At 41.8% G+C, this 24,470-nt stretch overlaps 1 protein-coding gene across 2 annotated transcripts in view; it reads left to right on the top strand.

Annotated features, from left to right (window-relative positions):
- The window catches only part of abtb1 (ankyrin repeat and BTB (POZ) domain containing 1), a 67,509-nt gene that overhangs the window by 35,794 nt on the left and 7,245 nt on the right, over nt 1–24,470 (top strand). Inside the window, exons 5-10 of one of the 2 annotated variants that reach the window (XM_043707598.1) lie at nt 1,990–2,149; nt 5,519–5,564; nt 7,779–7,895; nt 11,447–11,562; nt 14,368–14,466; nt 18,214–18,381. In XM_043707598.1, the coding sequence (XP_043563533.1) occupies nt 1,990–2,149; nt 5,519–5,564; nt 7,779–7,895; nt 11,447–11,562; nt 14,368–14,466; nt 18,214–18,381 (706 nt within the window). The remainder of the gene's footprint in view (nt 1–1,989; nt 2,150–5,518; nt 5,565–7,778; nt 7,896–11,446; nt 11,563–14,367; nt 14,467–18,213; nt 18,382–24,470) is intronic. The other variant, XM_043707599.1, reaches the window with a different exon arrangement.

The following is a 24,470-nucleotide window of genomic DNA, read 5'->3' as shown; positions in this document are numbered from 1 at the left end:
AAACCCCCAAGAGCTCCATTCCTGCACCTAACTTTGAGTGCACCATCCTCCATTTATGCCACTGTTGCCAGCCAGACTTTGGCATTGAAGATGCTCCTTCCTGCTGTTTGCTTTTCCCTCCTTTTTTTCTTGTTTGATAAGCGTCTTCCTAACTCTTAGAGTTAAGTGTGTCCACTTTTTGCATTGTTACAAAAGCAGTTCTCTCAGCTCTGTGTGACTATTGAAATGCATTTCCAGTGCAATGTCAGGCCAGGTTTAAAGTGTGCTGTTGGAATCTTTTGGGCTGTGTGGGTGCTCAAGAAACTGAAAGAAAGAGTTTGTGTGCGCCCTTGTTCCCTGCTCTCCAAATATTTGCAACATTCCATTTGGGTCCTGATTGAAAGCCAGGGTTACTGTGTTCTGTTCACTGCCTGCAGCGTAAGCATCTACATGCAGATCTCCCCTTTGGCCTACAGAATCAAATTCTATGGCAATATAAAGAGGCAGCTACAGTAAACGTAAATGCAAGATTGTGATTGTCTGATTACAAGTAACAAAAGTCTTGTTCATAATGCTATATAACAGAGTTCCATTAGCATTGCTAATTGGTTTGACCTCATCAGTGGTAATATCAGCAGAAACCAGTCCAATTGGTCATGCCTGCGAAATAGTTGGGTCAGTTTGCTAGCTCACTATTTCCCACTCTAGGCATGTTCTGCTTCCTTTTACTGTCCTTTCCAGTCAATCTGTGTTATATATGCAATGTGAAATGTTATTCAGGAGTATGGAATGGGTGCTGAAATGGGCTTTCCCTCTCAACTCCTGTTAAGTGTCAGCTCAGACTAACAAGTTGAAAGTCTCCTCTGTTTGTCACTTGCTATAAAGCACTTGGGAGCATTTCTGAAGAGAAATACGTCATAAAAGCAAAGTACTGGAGAGACTTAGCAGGTCCTACAACTTCTGTGGAAAGACAACTGGAGTTAACCTTTAGAGTCCTATATGACACTGCTTTAGAACGGAAACAAATATCCAAGTTGTTTTTCATGCTCTGTCCTGCTGTTGAAAAGTATCCAAAGAGCGATGAGTTTGAGTTATTTCTGTCTTTCATTGTTGGTCATGGGGCAGCTCACTACTGTTAATTTGGGCACAATTATCCTGTCAGAATACTTAACTCAGAAACAGGCTTTTAGGTCCAACTTTCCAGACTACACTTCACTTTTGTATACTCTCCCCTGTATCACACTATTCCTGGTATCCTTGTGTTCAGGTCCCTCCTTAAATGTATCAATGCTATATGCTTCCCTCTCTCAGAACAGGAAGGTGTCTGTCATTACCACATTCTTGCTTTATTCCAAATCAGATCTTTTCAAGTAGCTATTGAATTATTTTGAATGTCTGTATCTGTGCACAATTGCACTTGAGTGCGTCAATTTATTTAACAGCTGGTGTAGTCTTCATTGGTTTCCACACAGATTTTCCCATTGGGTCTTTCTATAAGTCCATAAAATTTTACAGGGGGCAAAGAGGCCATTAAGTTCATAGTTCCTGTCAAGGTTTTAAAATTTTAGGCATTGTCAATCTGACAAGTGCAAGAATGGTTTGATGTTTTTAAAGTGCCAGGCTGTTACAGTAGGAGAATAGGAATGAGGTACATAGCTGGGGCATTTCATGATTTTTTTTAAAAAATGATCTAAATGACCTAGGAGTTACAATGGTGACCCCTGAGCTGCTTCAAAATCAGTTTTATTTTCCAAGACTGACAGTCATACAGCACGAAACAGATCCTTGGGTCCAACCAATTCATGTTTTCCATAATCCCAAACGAAACTAGACCCACCTGCCTCTTTTGCCCATTCCACATTCAAACCCCTCTGAATTTTTTGACCCCCACTCCCCACCTTGGTGAGCACAAAGGGAAAACAGAAAGATGAAAATGGCTACAGATGGGTATTGTGGCATTCTAATTTAATCCACAGTACTAATCTTTATTTTTCTTGTTTCCACGATTAGGTTATTGGAACAAGGCTACTATAGTGACATTTCCTTCCTTGTTCATGGCCAGACGTTCAGAGCCCATCGCTGTGTATTGAATGCTCGCTCAACATACTTCGCAGAAATGTTGCAGACAAAATGGAAGGGGAGAAAGGCGATAGCCCTCAAGCATCCATTGGTAAATGATGCAAGTTAGTGATGGTGTTTTACAGCACCGTAAGAAGCTCTTCGACCAGATTGTACTTTGTGTTGGCTTTCTGAGAAACCTAATGGACTGCAATAGTACAAGAAGGTGGTTTGCCATCACCTCGAAGACAATGGGCGATGGATGCTAATCTATTGTTCTTCTCTTGCAATGAACTGAAAAGAAGCCCTGCTCCATTCCCCCAAAAAATGCATTATTCAAATTATCTGTTAGCCTGCTTTTTTAAAAAGCTTTGTGTATCCTGTTCCTACTGCTGTTGCTGGTGAATGTTCATTCCATATCCAAGTGACCCTTTACCTTAAATCAATTCTGAATTCTTTATTCGTCCAATAGTGAATTTAGAGGTATGCATTTGGATTTGATTTCCCACAATAACTTTTCTTTCGCCAGATAAATTGCCATTGCTGCCATAAATCGCCACATATCCTAAACTTGCTGTGAAGTTATGGCAGGAGAAAACTCCATGAATTTTGATTGACATTTTCTGGCTACCAACTTCCCAATGGTGGGAAAGATTCCCCTCGTCCTGCTTCTGCAAAGTATTTTATAAATCTGAACAACTCCATCATCTCTGCCTTGGTATTGAAAGTTTTCTCGACTCACTCTCGTAGCAAAGGTTCCCAGCCCTGATACCCTTGCAGTGAATTTCTTCTGCACGCACTCTTTTCAAGACTTTGATGTTCTTCCTCTGGTGTAGTGCCCACAACTGGACACAGGGTTGGACTTTGGGACTGGCACCTCTCATCTCTTAAGTAAAATTTCTGGCCTCTGCACATGCGCTTTTAAACGTGGAAATTTTGTGGTTGCTGTTGGTGGAGATGTCTCACCCCAGCACGTGCTGGCTGTTGCTTGCCTTTGTCGATGGATAGATCACTGACATCCCGTGCTAATATCTGCTTTTTTCACTTTTAAACTGGCTGAAAGAAATTAGGACTTGTTCAGTTAAGTATAATTGAGTTTCTGACTGTGTAATAAGCAATGATTGGGGCTTGCAACCTCTCTGGCCCTGAAAAGTGAACAAAAGCCTGGAATTTCATTCTCTCAAAAGAAAATTAATGTTGCTTTTTTATTGTTTTTCCTGTTTCATTCTTTTGTGTGCTTACCCTATCTGTATGCCCTGTCCTGATTTTGCTTTGTGTGCAATGATTAGTAATTTATGTTTCTGTTTTTTTTAAATACTTACTGTTTTCCGGCTTGTGCCTCAGTGAGCGTTCTTCAGTCTGGCTGAGAATCCTCCACATGGCTTATCCTGCCCACAGACTCCTCGTGGAAGGCTGGGAACTGAAACTAAATTCAATTCATATCTCTGTTGATGAACCTGCTCAAACTCTTGAGTCACTGTACATGATGAAAGTTGTCTCTTTGGCAATCTCAGCAAAATCTAAGCCAGTGTTCCAACTGCAGCACAACAATTGATAGGCATAGATTTAGAATGATCCCTTTGCATTCCAATTTATAAAAAACCCATATTTTTAAGAGTATTTCAGCTTGTTCTTGTTTATGTATCTGAAACCCCAGATCTTTCTGGAGAAACTCAGCAGGTCTGTCAGCATCTGTGGAGAGAAAACAGAGTTAACATTTCAAGTCCAGTGTAATTGAGAACTGGACTCCATGCTGACTCTGTTTTATCCCCTCAGATGTTGCCAGAGCTGCCGGGTGTCCCCTGCAATTTCTATTTTTGTTTCAATTTTGCAGCATCTGCAATTTTCTTTTTAATTGTCCCCAAGTCTTTCTGCTTGCCTGCTTCAATTGCAGTTTCACCAGTTACTAACTGTTGAATTCTGAATTCTGTGCATCTTTTTTCGCTGATCTTCTCCCTTTTTATCATTGTACTCATTAACCAGTACACATCCATTTTCTTTTTATTCATAGGGAAGATGGGATTTGGTTATTGCTGGTCACACTCTGATTTCTGCCTTGTATATGCGAACAGTTTTGGGGAGGCAGAAAGTGAGTGACTTGTCACAGAACCATTTCTAGGTACAGTCAGTTCTTCTATAACACCATGGTTGCGTTCTTGTGCAACCCCGCTTTATAGAAAAAGAGGATCACACTTTAGAAACAGCACTTGAAGTGTTGGCGCTGTAGTCACGTTACACTCAACACACGTTTTAAAGGTTTGTTCTTTAGAAACAACGCTTCCAATTCGTCAGTTGTATTACAGCAAATTCACGTTGACATTGTAACAGAACGACCTGAATACTCTGGTGATTCCCCAGCTCAGGTGAAATAAAACAAGGAACTGCAGATGCTAAAGATCTGAAACAAAAACAGAAATTGCTGGTGAAACTCAGCAGGTTTGGCAGCATTTATGGAAGGAAAGCAGAGTTAATGTTTCATGTCCGATGACTGTACATCAGCACTGTTAGCTTGGAAAACCTGATATATATGCTGAAGCCGAAGTGGTGGGAGGAGAGGGGGATGTGGAAGGCAACACGTGAGCCAATATGTGGACACGGCGTCCAAAGACAAAGATATATATGAGAAATTTAAGAGATACGTAATGAAATATTAGCTCTGCTTTCTTCCCATAGATGCTGCCAGACTTGCTGAGTTTCTCCAGTTTCTGTTTTTGCATAGCTTGTGGTGGTTTAGACTGGGTTATCTCTATCATGTGCTGGCTGTACGTTTTGATGGCTATATTTCATATGCCAACCCTAATTTGGAGTTGTTTAAGTTGGCATTGAGTACAGACATAAGAGCAGCATGGTGGCTCAGTGATTACTTCTGGTGCCTCCCAGCCGCAGAGCCCTGTGTTCGATTCCAGCCACGGGCAACTGTCTGTGTGGAGGTTGCACATTCTCTGCATGTCTGTGTGGGTTTCCCCCAGGTGCTCCAGTTTCCTCCCACAGACAAAGATATGTGGGTTACATGAATTGGCCACAGTAAATTTCCCAGAGTGTTTTAGGATGTGTAGGCTATATGATTAGTCAGAGGAATTGTAGGGTACAGAGGAACCTCAATTATCCAGCATTCTATTATCGAATATCAGATTATCTGGCAGGATTGCAAGATCCTAAAGCTTGGCTAAACTATGTTATCCAGCATTTGATTATCCGGAATTCGATTAACCGAACAAAATGCTGCCCACCTGTAACGATCGAATAATCGAGGTTCCTCTGTAATAGGAGTAGGGGAATGGATCTGGGTGGGATAATTTTGGAGGGTCACTGTGGACTTGTTGGGTCAAATAGCCTGTTTCCACACTGTAGGGAGTCTATTCTATGAAAAACCAACTTTGTATTGTTTAAGCGAAACTATAATAACATGTATTCACAAGATTATTCTGCTTTGGTATTAAGGTCTGTTTCATATTGCTTATCTTTTTCCTCTGTTTGGCAGATAAACCCAATGGCTTTCAGGGCAATCCTGCAGTTTTTCTATACAGGTATGTAATGTGCTGCCTTATCTGTTATGCATTGGAGAAATTGGAGTATAGGTGATGGGCCCAGTTGATACAACTCTCGTTTCTAAGTCTCAAGTTTGTGGATTCAAGCCCTGTTCCAGGAAGCACAGATTCTAGGCTGACCCTCTCAGTGCAGTACTGAAGGAGTGCTGCATAGTTGGAGGTGCCATTTTACAGGTGAGATGCTAACCTGAAGTATAATGTGCCACCTTGAATGAATGATCTCTTGACATTATTTGAAGATGAGGGAGAGAATTCACTCCTCTTCTGACTAATATTAATCCCTCAGCCAATCCCACACTCTGACCATAATCACATTGTTTATGCTGCCCTGCTTAATGCAAATAGATTAAAAGAAGGCAGTGGACTGGTGGTCATATTACTGGCCCAGTAATCTGGCAACAAAAACAGAAATTGCTGGTGAAACTCAGCAGGTCTGGCAGCATTTGTGGGAAGAAAGCAGGGTTAGGAGTTAACATTTTGACTCTGGTGACTTCATCAGAATCCAGCAAACCAAGTTAATGGTCTGGGGACATGGTTTTAAATCCCAGATGGAATTTAAATTTGATTTAAAAAGTCAGGAATGGTGACTATAAACCATTGACTATTCTGTTAAAAGCCCGTCTCGCTTGCTGATATACTTATGGAAAGAAATCTGACATCCTCACCTGATCTAGCCTACATGTGACTCCAGAACCATAGCAATGTGCTTGACTCAGCTGCACTCAAAGAACAATTTGGGATGGGCAATAAATGCTGGCATTACCAACTAGCACCCATGTTTTGTGTATGAATTTTTTTAAAAAAGTCTTTGGCTGATGTGTTTTCTACATTACAGCAGAGACTACAATTCACAATGTTTAATTGCCACATGCATTTATTTCATGTCTGTCTTCTTGTGTAGTTGTAGAATGTGGAGAAAAAATGTTTGAAGGAATTGCAAGAATTTAATGCAAAAGAGGGTCAGTGGGCCATAGTGTCTATACTAGCTCCTGACTAGATCCATCTATTCGTCCTTTCCCTACATTGGTTGTGTTTTTTTTTCTTATTTTAAGAGTCTGTCCGTTTTGCTTATTGTGTACCATTTCTCTGAGCGTGTGTGCTTTTGCCTTTTGTTTCAGTAGTACTGGTGTGTCATCCGAGGGGTCATTTTTAATTCTTACACAGCCTGTAACAGCTCTTTCAAAGAGGTATCTGATTAGTTCCATCCACCTGCTCGCTTCCCCATAGGCTTGCAGATTTTTCCTGTTAAGTATTTATCTGATTTGTCTTTTTTGAAATTTATAAGTGAAACTGCTTCCATCACCCTTTCAGGAAATGCATTCCATTTTCATAACTTGCTGTATGAACAGCTTCTCCCTATCTACTCTATCAAAGCTCTCTAGAAATCTAAATATATCTACTTTGTTCAACCCCGAATGTTCTCTGCTCTGAGAATAGTCCCAGTTTGTCTCATCTGATAAACCTTGAATTCTTTCCTAAAGTGTGGCACCAAAGTTGAATACATTCTAGGATCAAATCTGTAATTTTGTAAAGGTTTCTTTTTGTCTGTTTATAAAACCACGAATCACATCGGTCTTTAACAGTTTTATCATCTTGACATGCCACCTCCAAAGATTTGTGCATATGAACTCCAAGCACCCTCTGTTTCTATGGCCCCCTGTGAAATTGTCCTATTTATTTTATTATTGCCTCTCACTTTTCCTTCAAAAATTTATTATTTACACTCTCCGCATTAAATTTAATCTGTTGTGTGTTTGCCCATTTTACCAGTCCTCCTGACATCTTCTGCTATCCTCATTAGTTACTACATTTGCAAACTCTTCAATTGTACCACCATACACAAGTTCAGGTCCTTCAAATTACATTGGCAACACCGATGCCGGGGGCAGCGCCACTGTGTGACAACATAGAGTCTGACAAATGACTTCACCACTATTCTTGACATTGGCTCTCCCATCTTTCAACTTAATTCTGCTGCACGCTCTCTCATCCTAGAGGATTATACTGTCTTAGTAAATCTATTACGTTGCACTTACATGAAAAGCCTTTTGAAAGTCCATATATATTCTTTGTTTCATTAAAGAACCCAAATTGAGGTGGTTGGAAATGATTTATCTTTAATAAATCTGTTGGTTGTTGTTTATTTCCTCAAATTGCAGTTACCAGTTTTAATGGTTGTTTGTGTTTCCATAGGTCGCTTAGATATTGAAGTTGAAAATGTTGAAGATTTTAAAATCTTAGCAAAGCAATGCAAGTTAGAAGAACTCATCAGTAAATTAGAAGGCAAACGTAAAGAAATCGATGAGTTTGGTAAGTCTTTGCAACTTCACTTGCACGTCTAGCTTTTTTTAAAAAGTAAATTGTCATATTTCCCTTGATTATTTCTTTCTCTTCCCCTTTATAGCCCCCTGAATAAAAACAAACTCCTTGATGTGATACCTTTTACAATCTCAAAGTCCCAGAGTGCTCTCAACCCATTTATTTATTTTTGTCACTATCTAATGTAGAGAAATGCAGCCCCCAGTTTGCACACAGAATTTTGTAAAATTCAGTGAACAGAGGATCTGTTTTAGTGAGATAGCTTGGGAGATGCAGGTTAGTCGATGAATATTGACCCAGGGCACCACTGAGAATTCTCCTCCTCTTCTGGCTTGCTGACACTCGCTGTCCATATGAGGTGAAAAATAGGACCACTTCAGGTCTTGTTGTTTGAAACATTGGTTCACGATGTTCAAACCTTTCTCTGGCTGGTCAGAGTAATACCTGTGAAGCATAAAGAAACTTGGTGCAGCCACAGCATTATGTAGTGACAGGCTCATTGTTGATCTCTGTGACTCAGTTACACTGCTATGGCTAGTGGCCAAATTGTTACAACCCACTAGGGAAGGTGCACTAATTCTCAAACCCCGCTACTGATTGCAAAAGATGCAAAATCCCCAACTTGGAATCAAATTCAGAATACACTGACCAACTTTTATACTTAACAAGAGCTGTTATTTATTACAAGTAAGTAAATACTTATCACAAATAACCAGCTATGAATATTGATATATGGCTCTACTAGTTAAAGCTCTAATACCCTTTTCAAACCCATACACCAGACAGACACAGACAAACCTAAAGCTATTAGATGTATCCATGGAGGGGAAGCAAACTAGGAAACACAGTTCAATAGCATCAGTCAACAGGATTCATTGAGATGTTCCTTTTTGCTTGCCAGGATTTTCTGTTCTTCAAACTCCTTTCTCCAGATTCTCTCTCTACTTTGCAGGAGGAGTAGGATGATTGGTGTACGAAGTCTCTTAAGATACTGGTTAAAGGTGACAGCTTAAACTGGGTGAACAAAGAATCAGTGTAAACAGCATTCACTATGAGGTTCAGTGACTTTAAGAAGTGTAGCCTTGCCTTCCACAGTCCTTGGTTTTAAAAGTTATTTTTTCTATTTTAACCTGCAGTCAGAATTCCCAAAACGAAATAATGCGGTCTTCACAAAGTCGAGGTGTTTTGCTCATAAGGAAACTTAGGGAAATGAAGCGGTAGGGCCATTGAGACCTTTTGCTATCATGGATCTTTGTTACTTGCTGGAACTGCCACTTCTGGTATTTCGTTTTAAACTGGTTACAAATAAATGGAGATGGAGCAGTGCTGAACCCAGCTCAAGAAACAGCCCACAGTAAACGTTTGAATAGATTCTGAAAGGTTCTTGGAGTTGTCGCTCTGGTGAAAGCTAATCCTTTTAGCAGAAATCTGAGTAATGTTATATTAACACGATTGATGCCTTTAAAAATTATTTTTGTTACAATTATCATGGAGACAAGCAACTTTTCTTAAATCATTAAACCTCCAGTGATAGCTGAAAGGATGGCACAGTGAGTTTTAAGACTTTCACTACAGCAGAAGCCTACTCTTTGGGAATCCTTTATCCATTTGTCCAAAAACGGTAAAGATTCCTTTGGAAAATAAACTTTGCTCGGCCCAAGCGGGTCGAAGTTTTCTCACATGTCCTCAGGTTGCTTGGCCCTTTGGGGAAAAAAGAGCTTCACTTCCAATCTGTTTGGATCTTTTCAGGCCAAGCGAAGCTTTTTCCCAAAGGCAAGATTAGAGTGTGCTGGAAAAGCACAGCAGGTCAGGCAGCATCCGAGGAGCAGGAAAATTGGCGTTTCGGGCAAAAGCCCTTCATCAGCAATGAGGCCTCATTCCAGATGAAGGGCTTCTGCCTGAAACGTCGATTTTCCTGCTCCTTGGATGCTGCCTGACCTGCTGTGCTTTTCCAGCACCACTCTAATCTTGACTCTGATCTCCAGCGTCTGCAGTACCCACTTTCACCTTTTTCCCGAAGGGTCTGAACGGACTTATGTGCTTTCATAAGTAGAATTTCACTATGCATTTAGTATATTCCTATGTTTTCAATATTATAAGAACTATTTTATTGCACATTTTCAGTGCACATCATGCTGATAAGTACATTTCACATTGTCTTTTCCCAAATTGATCCAGCAGTTAGAAAAGAGTAGGTTATTTTCTCACCCAGATCGCCATCATTTCTGATTTTGCAAAGGAAAGAATTGCTTGTGTAAAGCAGACAAGACCCTAATAAATCTGTGCAAATTGGTATTTTTTAATGTCAAAAGAACTGATGGCAGTTTAAACCGGCTGTGATTGGTAATTGAAGCAGGGAAGCTGAAGCAGCTCATTGATGTCAGTGTATCCAAAAGCAGAAAATATCCCTCATACGAAAAACAGTTGGACCTAGGTTTTCGGATAAAGGATTTCCGATCTATAAAAGCACAACTGGCTGAACATGTATTGTTACCCACCTACTCTTTAAAGTACAGAATGGAAGTTTCACCGTTTACTTTTAGCACAAAACCTACTTCACAGGTATGCTTCACATTGTCTCCTGGGTCCGGTCAAAAGTGGTTTTTGCCTTCCATGGGTTATTTCAATGTTTTTCCTTTCTCAGCTCTGGTAACTTTTAATTATAGAACTTCCATGGTGAAGTTTTTTTTCCTGGCGATTCTCCCTTCAGCAGGAAATCTTCCAGCCTAATTGCAGACTCTCACACATTAGCTTTATTTAATTTGAGTGCGAGCTCTCTTCCACATTTCTGCATGGCGCACCATTGGAAACGTTAACTTCTAGCTGCTTTCTCTCTCTCTCTGGGATCTTGGTAGGTTGTGTGCAAGATTTCTCAAGATTATCGTAAACTCCTTGTCCCTCAAAGTTCCAGGTAGAACTCTTGATGAGCTTATTCCCAACTCTGTCTTGAAAGTAAATGGACGATTAAAAGGATAACTGTTTATAACCAGACAACCCCAACGTGTTCCTGGAACTTCAGAGCCTCGCAGTCTAGTCACTGTAAACACAGATGCTACTGCTATTGTCTACAAGCGTGAACACCGTGCATTTTGTTACAAGAAAATCAAGACCTCCCTTAATCTTTAACAACCAAGTCACACTGACGGATCGTTAAGCAGACTTCAGAGCAGTTAATATGACCCATTTGCTTTAAAGGTGGCCTCACAGCGCCAAGGACCCACGTTCGATTCCAGCCTCGGGTGACTGTCTGTGTGGAGTTTGCACATTCTCCCCATATCTGCGTGTGTTTCCTTCAGGTGCTCCAGTTTCCTCCCACAGTCCAAAGATGTGCAGGTCAAGTGAATTGCCCATGCTAAATTGCCCTTAGTGTTAGGTGCATTAGTCAGAGGGAAACTGGTCAGGTGGGTGACACTTCAGAGGGTCGGTGTGGTCTTGTTGGGGCGAAGGGCCTGTTTCCACACTGTAGGGAATCTAATCTATATTTTTGACCATTTGATAGTGGATTGTGAAGCTGTTAAGTTTCCTCTTTTTTTTTGAAACAGTTTCCTCAAAGCCTGGAACCTGGGTGAAAGTCCTGACGCTCGAACCTGATGAAAACTGCAGGTTGCAGGATGATCTGGCCATACTCGCTGACTGTGCCCTGCCTGCTGAGCTCAGGGTAGGCTTTAACTTCTGATAATTTAGCAAAAAACAAATTACAACGGACCTAGATTTTTGGAATTGATTCTCTTCTGAGAGAAAGATTAAAGTGAGGGTATTAGAGGTGTTCAAAACCATGAAGTAGATGGAGTACATAGGGGGGAAACTGTTCCTGATGGCAGAGAGATCTGTAGCCGGAGAGCACACATGGAGGATGATTTATAGATGAACCAGAGGGTGAGGGGATGCGAATCATCTTTTCCAACCCAGTGACTTGTGACCATCTCGAATGAACTGTGTGAAAGGTCAGTAGAAACTTGTTCCATAATCATTTTGGAAATGGAATTGAAAAAATCATAATAACTTTGCATGGCTATGAGGAAGATATAGTTGTGCAACTAAATGGATGGTTCTTTCAAAGAGACCTGCTCAGCTCAGTGACCTCTTTCTGTGCAGTATCATTCTTCAGTTCCCCAATCAAAAAATGAATGATTCATGAATATATAGGGATGTATGAGTAAAGATTACAATGTGCTCTGCAAAATTATTCCTAAACTGCTATAACAGAACTTTTTACAATTCAAAAACTTAAAAGAGCGCTACTTGAATGCTGACTCCTCTCATTTTTCTAAACTCCAGAGAGGATCAGATTAGATTAGATTAGATTACATTACCGTGTGGAAACAGGCCCTTTTGCCCAACAAGTCCACACCGACCCGCCGAAGCGCAACCCACCCATACCCCTACATTTACCCCTTACCTAACACTGCAGGCAATTTAACATGGCCAATTCACCTGACCTGCACATCTTTGGACTGTGGGAGGAAACTGGTGCACCCGGAGGAAACCCACGCAGACACTGGGAGAACGTGCAAACTCCACACCAGTCGCCTGAGGCAGGAATTGAACCCGGGTCTCTGGCGCTGTGAGGCAGCAGTGCTAACCACTGTGCCACCATGCCGCCCATCAGCCTAAACTACTCAATCTCTCTTCATGAGACATACCCCTCACCTCTGGAATCAATCCAGTGAACCTTCTTTGAAATGCTCCAATGCAACTACATCCCTCAACTAAGGGGGCCAAAATTATATACACCGCTCAAGGTGCGGTCTCACTAATGCCTCGTTCAGTTGCAGCAACGTTTCCTATTTCTGTATTCTTAACACTTGACATACCTTTTAGATAAATCGTTAATATTTGGTACAACTTGGGGAATAAAGGGTAAAGTCTGACCAAACTATTGGGCTGCTCTCACATGAGAGAGAGAGAGAGAGAGAGAAATGATTGGTAGTGGTTTTATCTGAGGGTCTCCAGGTCTCAGGCGATGGGGGAGGTTGAAAAGGAGAGTCTTCATGGTGACCTCAGCCAGTGCAGGAATGAAACTGCATTGCAAACCAGCTGTCCAACCAACTAAGCTAACTGACCTCTGGGAATAGCTGAACTCAATTTATGGCGTGCTACCCCAAAGGGTTGGAACACAGAGCTGATGATCTCTGTATCAGTGTATTAAAAGAGGTGGCTATAAGGGCGTTGGCTGCATTGGTGGACGTATTACAAATTCAATAGAATTTGAAATGGTGTTTGCAGGCTGGATGGTTGCAAATATAACCCCACCCTTTAAAGAAGGAGGGAAGGAAAAGCCAGGAATGGCAGAGCTGTTAACCTGACGGCAGTAGGAGAGAAAATAATAGAATCTACTGTAAAGGGTGTGATGACTGGAAATTATCTGATTGGTGTAGTGGACCAGACCAAACCCCCTCAAAATATTCAGAACATAGTCTAGGGCCTAACATTATTTTAAAGGTAAACGTAAGGTGTTGCGTTCCTGATGCGATTCGATTGGTCAAGCTAAACATACTTTATTTATCCTCTATAGTTAAAATACAGCAAAGGACGAATTGAATAACAACTCTATTGGAAAACTTAACAGAATAGTCGATAAAGTAACTATAACTAATGAAATGTTCCAATATATTAACATCCCATAAACATACACTCTTGGCAAAAGTCAACTTCAGAAAACAGATTGTCTCGCATACAGCTCCAGTAGCAGGACGAGAATCCCCAGCTTATGGCTGTAACTGAGAGAGGGGAAAAACAGCTTCCACTTCTTCAAAGCTAAAACTAATAGTCCTGGTTCTGTTGGAGCTTGACCACACCCATTCAGGCTGCTTCTGTTCCAAATTTAAAAAACCCAAGGCCTCTCAAGCTGTTTACTCTAATAGCCCTGATAGACTGCTCAGTACCTCTGCCTTAAAATGTCTCTTAAAAAAAAAACAGGTTACAATAACCTCTTAAAGCCATAGTATTGTTACGTTGGGAAGTGTCAACATGGGTTTATAATTCTAGATTGATATATTTAGATACAGGTGATAGAAAAGAAGTGAAGTTTTAACAAAAAAATTGTAACTGTGTCAGGAATAGAATAGCCGTGGAAGGACTCTAAGCCAGCAGCATAATAAAGAGCAATCTATAGTTCGAGCAAATGAGTTGAAATTTGAATTGTTTCAAGGCCATCAAAATATTTAAAAGGTTTTTACTTCCCCATTGAAATGAACTGGACTGAATCTTGCTCATGGTGAGGCACTTAATATTTTTAGAATTGTGACAATGTTTGGTCGTAAGATGTACCAGTGTGTATGATTGTGAAACACAGCTTAGTTGGTGTTGTAGTGTAGAGGGATTAACTCTTCCTGGCAAGAGAAGCTTCCCTTGCAAAATGTCCTACGCCCATTTTCGATATTGTATTTCCCTTGATTGAAAAATAGCATCAGTGTTTTTCTTTCTCTCGTAAAGAAATAATGTTGATCTTTTCCTACCCCAGGTTGGTTTTGGTGAGCTGCCTTTCGACAGCACTGATAACTTTAGCAGTTATGCTGATTTGAGTTTCCGAGTCGAAGGTTATATCTTCTTGTGCCACAAGGTACGCCAAATCTGAAAATGCCTATTCGTAACCTGGTTTTTAAAAAAAAAAATGATTTGGAGGTGCCGGTGTTGGACTGGGGGTGTACAAAGTCAAAAATCATACAACACCAGGTTATAATCCAACAGATTTGTTTGGAAGCACTAGCTTTCAGAGTGCTGCACCTTTATCAGGTTGTACCTGATGAAGGAGCAGCGCTCTGAAAGCTAGTGCTTCCAAACAAACCTATTGGACTATAACCTGGTATTGTGATTTTTAACTTTTTAAAAAAAAATTGTTCTAGCTATAATGTTTGATTCTTTTCCAAGATGTTACTTGAAATTACTTCGGACTTAACTGTTTTAGCATGTAGTGTGCCTCACTTAATTATGCTTATTTCTGTACCAAGTTTTTAAAAAGTATATAAAGCAAGTTATGAGTTGATGTTGTCTAAGATGAGAAAATCTACATCAAAAACATTATAATTTTGAAGTCACTGGGGAGCACATCAGGTAATGTGCTTTCTTTTCAGCTAAGTCAAGAGATTTGTGCAATGCCACAGCCTGGTACATAGTATTCTCCCAGATGCACCCTGAGCTGAGTGAGATATTCGTCTTTGAAATAGGGAATGGGAAAGCTCATTGTTATCTAGACCAAGCATTCTTATTTGGTTATAACACATCAGGTATCCTAAAAATTCCACCAAGACCACAAGGCTTAGAAACAGAATGGGGCCCTTCAGCTCAACATGTCTGACTCACCATTCAGTGAGATCACGGCTAACCTGATAATCCTCAACTTCACTTTCTTGTCTTTCCCCTAACCCTTGATTCCCTTACTGATTATGCAAGGCTTAGATAGATTTCTTAACTTCATGACCCAGACTCAACAGCTCTCTGTGGTAAAGAATTCCACAGGCTCACTCCCCTCTGAGTGAAGTTCCCACTCATTTCTGTAAATGTGCAGTCCTTCACTCTGAGATTGTTCCTTCAGGTCCCAGTCTCCCACAAGGAGAAACAACCTTTCTGCATCTACCCTGTCAAGTCTCCTGAGAATATTGTGTGTTTCAATTGGTTATCTCTCATCCTTACAAATTCCAAGAAGGCTGAACTGATTTCTCCTGATAAGACAGTGCCTCTATGCCTGGGATTAGCTAGATGAACCTTTCCTGGACTGCTTCCCGTGCCAATGTATCTTTCCTTGGAGAAGGAACATCTGTGGCAGTTGGTGAGAGAACCAACAAGAAGAAATAACATATCTTCAGTCTGCCTGCTGCAGATATATCTGTTCATGACAGTATTGGTAAGAGTGACGGCACAGATCTTGTGCAGGCAAAGATCCATCTTCACATTAAGAATACTCTCTGTCTTGCTGTGTGGCACTATTACCTTGCTAAATGGGACAAATTTTAAACAACTCGAGACTGGGCATCTGTTATGTGCTGTGGGCCATTAGAAGCAGCAGAATTGTACCTCCAGCACTATCTGCAACCTCATGGCCCAGAATTTCTGCCACTCTACCATTACAGTACCATCAAGTCAGGGGATCACCCCTAGTTCAGTGAAGAGTGCATGATGGCATGCCAGGAGCAGCACCAAGGATCTAACTTTCGCTCCTTGACATTCACTGATGTCACCACCACTGAATCCTCCATTATCGACTACCATCGACCACAAACTGAACTGCTCCAGCTGCGTAAAAATACTTTGGCTATAAGGGCAAGTCAGAGGCTAGGAATCTTGCAGTGAGTAACACGCTACCTGACTCCCCAAAACGTGTCCACCATCTGCAAGGCACAAATGTGGAACGTAAAACCCAACCCACTTGCCTGGGTCGATGTAGCTCCAACAACATTCCAAAGATTCAACACTATCCAGGACAAAGCAATCTACTTCATTGGCACCGCATCTGCAAACATTCAGACCCTCCACCACTGACATTCAGTAGCAACAGTGTCCACCATCTAGAAGAAGCCCTACAGAAATTCACCAAGGTTCCTTCGAAAGCACTTTCCAAACCCATTTCCATTACTATCTGGAAGAACCAGGGCAGGAGCTACATGGGAACACTAGCATCTCCATGTTCCCCTCCAAGTCACTCCCCATCCTGATTTGGAAATAAGTCACTGTTCAGTGTTGCTGAGTTAGAATTCTGGAACTCATTCCATACCAGCTGTTTGGATCTACCTGCACCAGGTGGACAGCAGTGGTTCAAGAAGGCAGCTCACCATTACGACCTCACTTTCAACTCCAGTATAAAAGGGATGGGCAATAAAATACTGGCTCAGCCAGCGACCCCTGCATTTCATGAAGTCTTTAAAAATATTTATTTAAATGAAACAACAGCATAAATAATGTGAAACTAAATGTAGTTGTTGTTGGAAAACCTCAGCAGGTCTGGTAGCATCTGTGAAGAAAAATTAGTTAACGTTTCAGGTTTCTTTAACCTTTCTGAGGAAAGGTCAATGGAACGGACCTGAAACATTAACTCTGACTTTTCTTCACAGATGCTGCCAGACCTGCTGAGGTTTTCCAGCAACTTCCATTTTTGTTCCTGAGTTACAGCATCCGCAGTTCCTTCAGTTTTTATTGTGAAACTAAGTGCAACCAACTTTACCATGTTTGTTAAAGAAATTACCATTCAAAACCAACCCAGCATAAACCAGCTCAATCCATGAGTTCAGTGGAAGCATATGTCCTTATGCACGTCTGAGTGCAAAGTCGAGAGTGTGGTGCTGGAAAAGCGCAGCATGTCCGGAAGCATTCAAGGATCAGGAGAATCGACATTTCGGGCATAAGCCCTTCATCAGGAATTCTCCTGCTCCTCGGATGCTGCCTGAACTGCTGTGCTTTTCCAGCGCCGCGCTCTCAATTCTGATCTCCAGCATCTGCAATCCTCACTTTCTCCACATCTGAGTGCAATGCTTTGATTGTTTGTCTGGCAATGTCTGCACTGCCTCAGGCGTTGTTATCTTGCCCTTGGGTCAGAATGTGTAGGACTGCTGAGAGTTCGTGTGGCCAATATTTAACATGGTCCCAGATATTCCCCTGACGGCAGGATATCAAGTGTTCCATTACTGTCAACAAGCCCCTGCATTGCAGCACAAAACATGGTACGTTCTGAATGAATAGCATTATTATCAAAGGAAACTCCGACCTTTCAGTCCTTCACGCTTCCTCTTTGAGCTCATTGTTTTATTTTTCACGTCGACCGTTTTTATATTGAAAGGCAAGTTTGTGTCGGTTTAATTTAAAAATGAATTGAATTTTCAGTCCACTCCATTGCCAGTCTTAGCACTGTGTTACAATGGTTGATGTTTCCCCAATGGATCTGCCTCTCCTTGCAATTTCAGCCTGGGAGAGCATTGGCAGGAGGGGTGCTGGGAAACAGAGCAGGCCCCCAGAGTGATTTTAGTGACAATTGGAATTGGAAACTACAGCTAAAATGTCATTGCGGTTGCCAGAGAGGAGGAAGCCTGTGTCCAATGATTTCACTTTTTGCAAAGAGTGCATTGACAATGACTGCTTCTCCTCGTCCTCCATCTTGCAAACCACTTAAAATCTTGCAGGCTCTCAGCTGCATCAGGAAGTTCAACCTTGTTCACTGTTTTCCCCAATAACGCATAACATATGGCAGGGAAAGCAAGGCAGGCTCTTTAGCGAAGAGTTGGCACAAATATGATTGGAAGAATCACCTCCTGTGTTGGTAACACAACAGCTCTCTGATTGTGTAAGGTTGACGTTGATATCTTGTCTTTGTCCCTTGTAGGCATTTTTTTGCAGTCGTAGTGATTATTTCAGAGCCCTGCTGCAGGATCATTTCTCCGAAAGTGAGGAACTTCAGAGTCAACCCAGTATTCCTATGGTGACCCTCCACAACATGACTGAGGACATTTTCATCCGAGTCCTTTACTATATCTACAGTGACGATACTGAGGTAAGATTCGGTGCAGAAATCAGTAGAAATGTTTTCTGGCAATGAGGTCAAGGTGGGGGATTGGTTGGGGGGGGGCGGCCTTTGATTATGTCGGCTGCTTTCCTGAGGCAGTGGGAAGTATAGACGGAATCAATAGATGGAAGGCTGGTTTTCGTGATGGACTGGGGTGTATTTGCAGCTCTCTGTAATTTCTAGCAGTCTTGGGCAGAGGAGTTGCCAATATCAAGTTGTGACGTATCCAGAGAGGATGCTTTCTATAGTGCATCTATAAAAATTGGTAAGAGTCGTTGTGGACATGCTGAATTTCCTTATCCTTGTGAGGGAGTAGTGGCGTTGGTGTGCTTTCTTGCCTGTAGTGTCAATGTGGATGGACCAGGATAGATCGAAGGTGATATTTACTCCTAGAAACTTGAAGTTCTTGACCACTTCCATGTCAGCACATTGATGCAGACAGGGGGCTTGTCCTCCTCTCCACTTTCTGAAGTCAATGACCAGCTCCTTCATTTTGCTGACATTGAGGGAGCGATTGTAGTCTTTACATCATGCCATTGAGCTGTCAGTCTCCTTCCTGTATTCTTGTCTGGTCTCTGAGCTTGCCTCAGTTGCAAACACTTTGTTTGATTAGTCTGAAGGTTGTAGTTATGTATCCATCTCCAGGATTTCAGCAAGTAATCCCGGCTCAGACTCCTGCGCTCTCCTTTGGATGAAGTATTCGATTGAATCTCCACCTGCTTGCTCAGGTGAAAATGAAAGAGGAGCAGATAGCTCTTCCAATGTACTGACCAACATCTCTTCCTTAACCAAATCGTCAAACCCAGATTAATTGGCAGTTCATCATTTGCCCTTTGTGGGATCTTACTGTGCATAGATTTGACTTGCACAACAGTAAGTACACTTTAGGGTAAGTCAGTGATGCATCCTAAGGATGTCAGTGTTTTCTCTCGAGGCATTTCATTTTTTGAGAACAATTGATCATTCACGGTCCTCAGAATTCACAACATTTAAAACAACATTATAATTAAAAGCTTTTCCCTCAATTTTGACCTGGTTTAGGAATGTCATAGTGGCTACACTGTAGACCATTTGTAAGTATCTGAACGTGGCCATAAACCAGGGAGCAGGAAGAAAATGGACAGGTTCCGTGTCCTTCAGATAAACAGATGCAGCAAGCTTACTTTTCCGTATTGGAAATGTGGTACTTTCAGGGTGTAGGATTTGAATTTTCCACTAGGTAGCAATATTGCATTGTGAACTTCAAAGCAGATTTCAAAGTCTCCCAAGTGAGCTTTCAAATTGAGAACTAGAATATATTGCCTGTTTACAGCACTTGACCTGACTTGAGACCCAATTCCCATTAATTAAGACAGTATCAGTCACTCTAAGGAACCAATTAACATCAGCAAATCCTTCTTATTAATTTACAGCTACAAAAAGAATTAGATCAGCGCAAGTACAAATTAAAATTGTATTCTAAGAATGCCCAACTTCAGATATGCAGATACCAGTTTGAAAGTTTGAAGTGGTATGCCTCATAAGGAAGTAGGAAAAGAAGAAACCCATTCACTCCCTCCAGGTTTATTCCTGCCTTTAATCAGATGGTTGGTGAAATCCTTTTACCCACCTTTGCTCCATATCCTTCTGTGAATTTATCTAGGAAAAATATTATCACTCTTCATTCACCCCAGCATCCACATTGTGGGGCACCACTGTGGCTCAGTGGTTAGCACTGCTGCCTCACAGCACCAGGGTCCTGGGTTCAATTCCAGCCTCGGGTGACTCTGTGTGGAGTGTGCACATTCTCCTCGTGTCTGCATGGGTTTCCTCTGGGTGCTCTGATTTCCTCCCACAATCCAAAAATATGCAGGTTGGGTGAATTGGCCATGCTAAATTGCCCATAATGTTCAGAGATGTGTAGGTGAGGGGAAATGTAAAGTAAATAGGGTAGGGGGAACAGATCTGGGTGGGATACTTTTCGGAGGGTCGTGGTGAACTGGTCAAATGGTCAGTTTCTACATTGTTGGGATTCTGTAGAATTCTATAGAAATTCTATTCTATAGATTGGGGAAAGAGAGGATTCTACTAACTTTCTTGTGTGTGTGTGAGTGAGAGAGAGCTTGCTTACTGATTAGACGCATGTAGGGCAGTACTAGAAACACAGAAGGTACACCTGCTTAACTGGGGCAGGTGAGTACTTGAGGCTGCGGTGGAAGGGGTGGAGTGATGCAGAAGAAGTAAAACCAGTCATTTTTGGGGGAAGCATATTACTACTTCCATTCCCAGCGTAGAGGATGATGCTCTAAAAATGCTTGAAGCTCAACACTGTCAAGGAGCTTTGTTACTTGGCACCACTTTTGGCGTTCTCTTCCTTGACCACTGATGCACAGTGGCAGCAGTGTATACTGTCTACAAAATGAACTGCAGCAAGTCACCAAGACCCCTCCAAGAGCATCTTCCAAATCTGTGACCTCTGCCACCTGGAAGAACTAATGCAGTGATGCTTGGTTTTTCTCCAAGCCTTATGTGATCCTGACTTGGACTTAAACTCCACTATCACATGGTCAAAGTCCTGGAATTCCTTCCCTAACAACACTGTACCATGTATCCACACCACACGACTGGAACTGTTCACAAAGGCAGCTCACGACTATTCTTTCGAGGTCATTTAGGTTGAGCAGTAAATGTCGTCCAGACTAGTGATGTCCATAATTCATAACTGAATAAAATAAACACTTTGCAGATGCTACATAATTGGAGGGAGGCTGCTGAAGGGACTTCATTGAGAATACCAATCACCATATGCATTTTAATTATGTCAGTAAATCTAGGATGCTCTTGAGAGTGATGGCCCAATCAAGGTCAACCAGGACATTGGCCTGGCTTTGAAAACAGCTGTCATGCCAAAATTCACAGAAGTGTATCTTTCTAAACAAAAAAGGATTTTTCAGGCGATGGGCTAATCTGCCAAAGTCAAGTGGATTTTGTCTCAGATGTTACAACTGAAGGACATTTAGTCAACTTGTCTTTTTTTGGTAAGGCTGCAACTTTCATGGTCATTCTCTCTAGCTAGCCCACAAATTAATCAAGTTGACTAAATTCAGTTTCAAGGGATGAACTCGGATTTCACCAGTTTCCTCATTTCCCCTCCCCCCACCTTGTCTCAGTCAAATCCATCGAATTCAGCACCGCCTTCCTAACCTGCAATCTTCTTCCTGACCTCTCCGCCCCCACCCCAGTCTGCCCTATCACCCTCACCTTGACCTCTTTCCACCTATCACATTTCCGACGCCCCTCCCCCAAGTCCCTCCTCCCTACCTTTTATCTTAGCCTGCTGGACAAACTTTCCTCATTCCTGAAGAAGGGCTTATGCCCGAAACATCGATTCTCCTGTTCCCTGGGTGCTGCCTGACCTGCTGCGCTTTTCCAGCAAAACATTTTCAGCTAAATTCAGTTTCATAATGCTTGACAAGTAGAAATGACCTTGTAATTGACCACCTAATTTAGGTTTATATTCTACACTACCACACCCATTCCACATAGTGATGTAAGGTCCATTCTGTACCTGCTTTTGTTATGTCTCACTGGGATAGTGCACTGAAAACCAAGACCCCACCCATTTTCCCAGAGTCATCACAAAAGTTAAAGATTTTATAAAGTAAGCAAAGTTCCTCAATTTCCCCAACTTTCACACTCTGGTTGATGGAAAGCACAGACCAGGTTTCTGTATTGAACAGGAATTACTATTTATTGCATGTAATTAGACACTAACTACAGGTAAACAGGTATAAACTGTCGGCATGTAACAGTCCAGGTAGTTCTCCTACAACCTGATTTGGCTGTGACGCGATTGGTGACTTGCAGATTTTTTTATTACAAAGCAAACTCCCGTTCGCTGTTCCACGATTCCATCCCTGGTACTTAGCTGAACAGCAAAATGCAACCTCACGATCGTCTGTCTGCAAAATCAGTGTGTTCAGCTAAAACAGGAATGCAATCAGCACTGCAAGCCTTGAAACTTAGCTTGAAACTGGGAATTGTGGTCTACATTTAGAAGGAATTTTATTTTGAACTGGGGAAGAATCTCGGAGAACTGGACTTCCAAACTGGCATTGTGTGGTCAGTTATTCCTGCGCTTTCTGGTGAAGTGCTTCATGAAAGGTACAGTGCTATTGTCAATGATTTTACTGTTAAATGTACTGTTACATTTCATTAAAATATATAATTTAAAGGTTTATTTAGACTGTGCTATCAGTTGTTAGACTATTATTTTTGTGTTGATTTTTACTGATAATTTTAGCAGCTCACCTCTAGCCCTGTTTTTTCCATAAGCCCCATTATTTATATTGTGCAGTTTTCTATAACATGGTGCTGTACAGGAACACTCCTGCTCCTTGGATGCTGCCTGGCCTGCTGTGCTTTTCCAGCACCACACTTTTCAACTCTGGTCTCCAGCATCTGCAGTCCTCACTTTCTCCTAGTTGTACAGGAACGCAACTACCACGTCATAGGAGAACTACCTGTACTAATTAAAATTATAATCCTCTCATAAGATCATCCTTGCACACACCGGGAAAATTAGGCTGTTGGTGGAGGGAAAACTGGAAAGCCAGTTCAGTGGTCTTTATTCCCAGGCTCTGTTGCTGAGATGATCCTTGTTCTTTTGGCTGGTTTGCTTTTAATATGTCTATTTATTTATTTATTTATTTAATCACTTTTGCAATCTGGGTATGGCTGGCTAGCCAGCATTTATTGCTTGCCCCTAGTTGCCCTTGAGAAGGTGTTGGTGAGCTGCCGCCTTGAACCACTGCAGTCCACCTTTTTGTGGGTTGACCCACAATGCTATTATGGCGGAATTCCACCTCTGACTTACCAATTAAAATCGTAGCTAGACCTTGGAGTGCATGTTCATAGCTCCTTGAAAGTAGTGTTGCCGGTAGATAGAATAGTGAAGAAGGCATTTGGTATGCTTTCCTTTATTGGTCAGAGTATTTCATACAGGAGTTGGGAGGTCACGTTGTGGCTGTACAGGACATTGGTTAGGCCATTGTTGGAATATTACGTGCAGTTCTGGCCTCCTTCCTATTGGAAGGATGTTGTGATACTTAAGAGTTCAGAAAAGATTTAAAAGGATGTTGCCAAGGTTGGAGGATTTGTGCTATAGGGAGAGGTTGAATAGGCTGGGGCTGTTTTCCCTGGAGCGTTGGAGGCTGAGGGGTGACTTGACAGAGGTTTATAAAATAATGAGAGGCAAGGATAGGGTAAATAGCCAAAGTCTTTTCCCCGGGGTGGGGGAGTCCAGAACTAGAGGGCATAAGTTTAAGGTGAGAGGGGAAAGATATAAAAGAGACCTAAGGGGCAACTTTTTCTCACAGAGGGTGGTACGTGTAAGGAATGAGCTGCCAGAGGAAGTGGTGGAGGCTGGTACAATTGCAGTATTTAAAAGGCATTTGGATGGGTATATGAATGGGAAGGGTTTAGAGGGATATGAGGCAGGTGCTGACAAATGGGACTAGATTGGGTTGGGATATCTGGTCGGCATGGACGAGTTGGACCGAAGGGTCTGTTTTGTGTTGTACATCTCTATGACTCTATGAAGTGTTGAAGAGAGAGAAGCTGGTTTTCTTCAGATTTATAATTGGTTTGACTGCACAGAGCAGAATGTTCAACCCTGAGCCGGGGAAGACTTGAACTTTTCTGTTTTTAACTTGTTCCCAGCTCCAAGCTGCTCATTTACCAGAAAACCAAGCACACAGTCGTTGGCAGGCAGAAGGTCACTGTCATTGATAACTGGTCACTAGTCCAAAGAGCAGTCAACTTCTTATGGCCAATCAGAGCTGCATCTGTACAGCCCCTCAGCTCTAAATCATTTGCAACTCCCCCTTTGATTACTGTTTGTTCAAACAGTTGTTTAAAAGATGCTTGCCATAGGTTTCAGCTTAATTGCTTTTCAAAACTGCAGTTCCCTTTCACACACTGGTTTTAAAGCAGCTCCTTCTCACTCCAGTTCAGTTTTTAAAAACACAACTATAAAGGCACCGTGTTTAGATTATCAGTCAAATTTCAGTGAGTTACGTTAACAGTCGGTAATGTAA

This window comes from Chiloscyllium plagiosum, chromosome 18 (assembly GCF_004010195.1).
Source record: "Chiloscyllium plagiosum isolate BGI_BamShark_2017 chromosome 18, ASM401019v2, whole genome shotgun sequence".
Taxonomy (NCBI): domain Eukaryota; kingdom Metazoa; phylum Chordata; class Chondrichthyes; order Orectolobiformes; family Hemiscylliidae; genus Chiloscyllium; species Chiloscyllium plagiosum.
This window is presented reverse-complemented; position numbering and strand designations above follow the sequence as displayed.